Source organism: Formica exsecta, unplaced genomic scaffold, assembly GCF_003651465.1.
Source record: "Formica exsecta isolate Colony F162 unplaced genomic scaffold, ASM365146v1 scaffold667, whole genome shotgun sequence".
NCBI classification, from domain to species: Eukaryota; Metazoa; Arthropoda; class Insecta; order Hymenoptera; family Formicidae; genus Formica; species Formica exsecta.
This window is the reverse complement of record NW_021853430.1, coordinates 295245-301242: the sequence shown is the minus strand read 5'-3', so window position 1 is coordinate 301242 and position 5998 is coordinate 295245. Positions and strand designations below refer to the sequence as shown.

At 42.8% G+C, this 5998-nt stretch overlaps 1 protein-coding gene across 1 annotated transcript in view; it reads right to left on the bottom strand.

Moving 5' to 3' along the window:
• The window catches only part of LOC115243018 (disks large homolog 5), a 10578-nt gene extending 5659 nt beyond the window's left edge, over positions 1-4919 (bottom strand). The window contains 7 exon segments of the mRNA XM_029819667.1: positions 196-1266; positions 2003-2422; positions 2512-2863; positions 3070-3220; positions 3595-3612; positions 4431-4603; positions 4673-4919. Of these exon segments, the coding sequence (XP_029675527.1) occupies positions 196-1266; positions 2003-2422; positions 2512-2863; positions 3070-3220; positions 3595-3612; positions 4431-4473 (2055 nt within the window). The 5' untranslated portion in view covers positions 4474-4603; positions 4673-4919.
• Positions 4920-5998: the final 1079 nt, after the last annotated feature.

Genomic DNA, 5998 nt, shown 5'->3' with positions numbered 1-5998 from the left:
TAGGGGGATCTATTTCTTTCTCTTTTCAAACTAATTTTTAATTTTATTTATTTTAATTGATTTCTTTTAGTCTAAGAAATAAAAAAGGAGTAAAGAGTATTTATATGCTTACACTTTGTGAGATTATATATCAATTAATTTACACAAATTAACATAAGATATAGATTTAGAGCAAATTGCTTCGATGTAACTTACGTTTAATACTCTATCTCCTACGGCGAGGTTTCCATCTTTGGCGGCCAAACTGCCGGGTGATATCTTCGAGATGTAAATTCCAAGTTCCAGAGTAATACCGTGTGGCACTGTGCCGATCGACAACTGCGTAGTTCTCAACGGCCGCCTGGTCATCCGGCGCCGCTTCACGATCAGAGTCGCCGGATTCATGGTAGATGAACGTAAAGTCTCCAGGATTACACGCGTCGACACGGATGTGCAATCAACGTTGTTCACTCGCACGATGCAGTCGTTTAGCCGTAGCTTACCATCAAAGGCGCTACCCTGCGCCAGTTGTGCGACATAGACACCGGTGTCGTTTGGATAATACGGACTATCGCGGCCGCCGACGAGGATCAATCCGAGATCGTCGCGATCCGAGTCCAAGCAGATTCTACCGGGTTCCACGTGAATCGGAATCATCTCCCAATCATTATTCTCATCTATTTGCGCCAACTGGCTTGTTCGCAGCGCATGATCGCTAAATTCGATCTTCTCCTTCAAATCCTTCAACTCCTTTGACGCCTCGTTTCGTTGCTTTTTGATGTCATCGGAGTCGCGCAGAGCGCCAGCCAGTTCGGAAACAGCACGGTCGCGTTCCTTTCGCAATCTATCACACAGACCTCTTATGTTCTCTCGCTCTAACACTATCTTGTCGCGCTCACTGAAGGCCCAATCCCTCCTTCTTTTCGATACTTCGGCCTCTTGAATGGCCTCCTCGAGCTCCACCTGTAGCGTATCCACTGTTTTTCTGAGTTTATCCAACTCCAAGTTAGCCTGCTCCAAATTGTCCATGCGTTGCTTATCCCGTGTCGTATAATCCCTCGTGTTCGTCTCCTTCTCCGCTTCTTTGTTGACGCTGTCGCGTTCACGACTAAACGAGTTCAATTCCAAACAATGCTTATAGTCTCTGTTGGAACCTTCGCCGGTATAATTGCGTTCGCCGAATTTCTGCTGTAACTCATTGCATAATTTCAGAGCTTCGTCCCTGTCTTGCAAGGCGGACGCGATCTCCCTCTTCAATGTCTCGATTTGATAAGACAACGTTTTCTTCTGCAAATAAATCGGCGTCGATGTAATTGTGTATAACAGAATATTGCGTTCATTTATATAAATAACTATACAATAAGTTTCTAACAACAAATTTCAGATTTTTTCTTGATGAAATCTTATTCAAATTTCTTTCATGACCTACGAAAATAAGACTTTCACTAGTTTCGGAAAATAGATATGTGTAATTATGCAAGGGTTTATTTCTTTTTATTTTACAGTTTCGTACTTGCAACAAGCGCAAATTGAAAGTTTCTACAAAAAGATAATTATAGAATTATAATTTTGCTTCAAACTCTTGTTTCGTAATCGTTCGTGATAAAGTGAGAGAGAGAATTAAATGCTTCAACAATACCGAAAGAGTGCATCAAGATAAAGTTCAGAATTAAGTGTTCAAACAATTCGAAAGAAGATTAAAACTAATGTAATATGAAATTGCCTGTTCCTTCCTCCCCATACAAAAAAAGAAACCAGTAGAAAAATAATTATATGATAAAGTTCATTATTAATTTTGTGTTCTAATAATTCATAAAAACAAACAAAGAAATATATATATCATTTATGTACCTCAGTTAATTTTGCGCACCCAGAAAATTTTTGCTGTAGTTGCAAAACCACTTTTTTAAGTGTATGTATCATAAAAAATATATATCTCTATAAACATCTATATAGAAGAGACATAAAAATAACGAGTGAGAGGAATGGCGAGAGAGAGCTGAATTAATAATATTTTCATTACTTCTTCCATGAGCTGCTTATTCTGCGTTTCCAGATGCGTGACTTTTGTATACGCTTGCGTGAGATCGTCGCCCAATTTCTCGATCTCCTTGTGCACCGTGTCCCGTTCTCCCATAATTAGACTGTATTCCTGCAAGGCGGCGTTTCGTTCCTCGGTAAGACGTTTCATATCCTTGCTGGCTTTCATGCGCAGCACCATTGCCTGATTGATCTCCTTGACCGCCTCCTCGTGCTGCTGCTGCACCTTGGCGAGCGCTTCGCGATACTCGTTTCTCTCCCTTAAGGCAATGTCCCACTGACGAATCGCGGCGGTGCACTGCTGCTTCAGACCGTTGCGCTCGCGAATCGCGCTGTTACGCTCCTCCAAGACGCTGTCGTATTGTTTCTTGAGCCTCTTAGCTTCCTCTTGCGATAACTCTAGCTGTATTTATCACAAATATGCAATTTTGCATAAATTTTTATTATGTTAAAGTAAAACGTGTTGGAAATAACGCTATCGGATGTACTTGCCTTATTTACTGCAGAGGAATGCGACGCAATCAAGTCGTCGTATCGTTTCCTGAGAGAATCGTATTCGTCCTTAACCGCTTCGTATTTTCGTAACGCAGATAGATAATGTTGATTCATAGCATCGTTGCTCGCGGCATCGGAGACGAGAACATCTTGGTTCTGTATACGCTGCAGTTCCGACAATTCCTTTTGCAGGGTCTGCACCTCCCGGTCCAGTCGTTGCTTATCGTTTGCAAGATCACTATATTTCGCCCGTAACGCGGAGCTCTCTTGGGATGTCGCTTCCAGTTGATTCATGACTGCTATATGTTGCCCGCGATAATACTCCAATTCCTTCATAGTATGCTCACACCTGTGTTTTGTACATTTTTTTTTTTTAACGCACTTGAATCGTATTTATCCTAAAAGCGAAGTTTCAAGCACATGTGAGAAAAATGTGAAATGTGTGCATTTGTATGTAACTAAAAAATATACTTGCATGGTAAAATGAAAAATGAGAAGAAAGGTATGTAGCAGCAGAGAGCGAGACAGAAGGTTTGAAACAAAATCAAAACAAACCGTCTTATGGTATCGGAGTGCTTATGCCTAAGTAGCTGAAGCTGATGCATCGCTTGATCACATTGAGCCTGCAAACCGTCAAATTCGGCACTACGACACTCGGGGCCACGAACCGGACTTCCAACACTGCCATAACTTCCGCTATCCCCCTCTGGTTTTTTGCCATAAGTGTCAATTTCAACAGCAAACACGTCAAAAACATAATTGATGTAACTCAATATAAAATATGTGCGTACAAAATAAAATACATTCTGTTTGATGTAATATGATGTGATAAATAAAAAGTAAATAAATAAAAAGCAAATAAATAAAAAAATACATATAATAGAGAGAGAAAGATTGAGGAAAAAGATAGGTGTTGTACATCGATCTAATTAATTTAATCATTCTTAAGCAATACATATAATAATAATGCGACAAAGGGAGACCCATTGGGAATTTATTGAAAAAAGATGCGATGTACATAGAGATGTGTCTATATATGCACATGTATTTTTATAACTTTTGTTTAAAAATAATTCTTACCCATGTTAAGTGCACCATCTGGAAAATTAATTATAAACACCTGTATTACTTCAAGACATACATACCGATCATGTATAAAGGGAGAAGAGAAGCGCAAACAGAAGAAAAAGAAAAAAAAAAGAGCACAAGTAAAACAAGTAAAAGTATGAATAATATTCGAATAGCGCGTTAAAATTTCACAATAAAATTTAAAAGTCTGAAATGCTTGTTACAGTAGATGGAACAACATAATCAGAGGTCACGCTAGCTTTCACCAGGAAAGAAACTCTAGGCCACGCATATAAGTATATAGTGTGATTCATTATTTTTCTTCAGCCAAGAAAGATCAATAACAATATTCCAAATGATATGACATAATATCTGTTTTATCCTTAATTTTATCCAATATTTATTGGCAATAATATTCTTTTCTTGATGTATCTATATATATATATGCAAATCTGTTCTGAAATGAAACAGATTTTCATAGTAAAATCCTAGGGGATCTCTTAACTAATATATTAAAAATAAATAAAAATTATAATTATAAAAAAATTCTAATTTTTTAAATTACTCTCTGAAACAGATACGCCGATATTTCAGAAGGCGTAGTGGTAGTGCATGCAGGAGAATCCTCGAGAGCTTCTCCGCCAAGTTTAATTTTCCGATAAAAATATTTCTGCGGCGACGACGAGAACGACGTCGTAATTAAAAATACAATGACGCGCTGACGTTAGCCGTACGCGATGGAGAGACATTATCGAAAAGAAAAAAAGAAAAAAAGAAAAGAAAAAAAAAAAAAAAAAAGAAGACGAAGAAAGAAGAGAGGCGTTGAAAATAAAAATTGTCCCACTCACCGCTACTTCCAGCACTGTCCAAGGAGGATGCACCAGAAGCCATGGTTCTCCGCGGTGGATCTTGGAGCGCCGCGAGGAGTGAGAGGGAGAGAGAGTTGTGTGATTACCATCTACCAATACGGGCGCTCGTCCTCGTACGCCAGCAACCAGGTACGAAGCGGGGCAGGTATCGCCTGGAAAAGTGTACGGGGGGGGAGAGATGATATGCACCTGACGCATACACGTATTGACTATATACGTACCTCCTCCTGCCGTTGTCGCCGTCGTCTACATCCCAACACACGTATCGCGGGACGTACCATCCAAGAGATTTTCTTATGCATCACTTCTCCCGCGCGAACGAGTGCGCGTTTAGCGGAGGGTATATAGGGAGTCGGAGGAGAGAGATAGAGAGATGGATCTCTCGCGCGCGCACACAGAGACCCGACTAACTAACCAAGCAACACCGAGCGCGACACACATGGGACGACGGGAGGGGGAGGGGAAGGAGTGGACGTAATAGATAAATGTACGCGCGTCGATGTGCCCAAAAACTCGTCGTTGTCGGGTCATCCACGCACCGATTTGTCGACTGGCCGATTTCTCGTCGAGTTGTCCGCCATTGATATCTATCTATTCCCGATCTCGGCTCGATTCGGGTAAACCGTTTTCGCCCGACTCAGCCCGTTGCACTCGCGACGAGGAAAGTCATCGTCATCGCGGGGGAAGCACTCCGAGAAGCGACGAGTATCATCGGCGTGTATCGATCCCTCGATCCGTGTATCTATCGATGTACCATGGCCCGTGGTGATGACGTCTTCCGAATTTTTGCGTTCGACTCGCGTCTTCCAAGCTCGACACGATGACGCACGTAACGTACACACGCGCACGCAACAACACCGTCGAAGAGAATCGCGTCGCCCGATCGCTCACTTGCCGCGCCAATGGGAGGATCCAGTCTGACAGTTAGCCATCTTGGTCGTCCTCGCCTGCCGTATGTCTGTGCGCGTGCCTTCTGCACGCTCCGTCTCTCTCTATATCCGTTCTAGATATATATACGAACGTGCAACGTAAACTCCGCGGACGGCGAGCGCCGACTGCGATCGGTCACCGAGGAACCGCTTTACAGTCGGTACCCTGTATCCTGGAGTTATCGAAACCGAACTGTCCCCCCCTATTCTGGAATAGCGTCCTTCCGAGCAATCCGAGCCCGTTCCGTTCTAATGGCGCATGCGCGATAGAAGAATGTCGTTGCGCTCTCCTTCTATTCGCTATCGTGCTCCACGCATGGTCAGATGTCAGGTCGTAGTTCGATAATATTAAAAACTATTTTGGTGGCAAGGAAACATCGCTGCCGGTAACTTCGTATTTTTTACGGCAGGAAAGAGGCGCGAAGGGCCGGAAGAATTCGGCCGAAGGGGCGACCACTCCACCCGCACGAAGCGAGGGAGTCCCAAGGACGGAGCGGCGAGAGGACTCTCACCCATGGGCCTATTCGGTAAAATAGGAAAAGAGCCGATCTGGCGCAGCTGTAAGCCCGCACCTCTAAGCCGAACAACAGCAAATTTTGGAAATTCCGGGGCGATGAA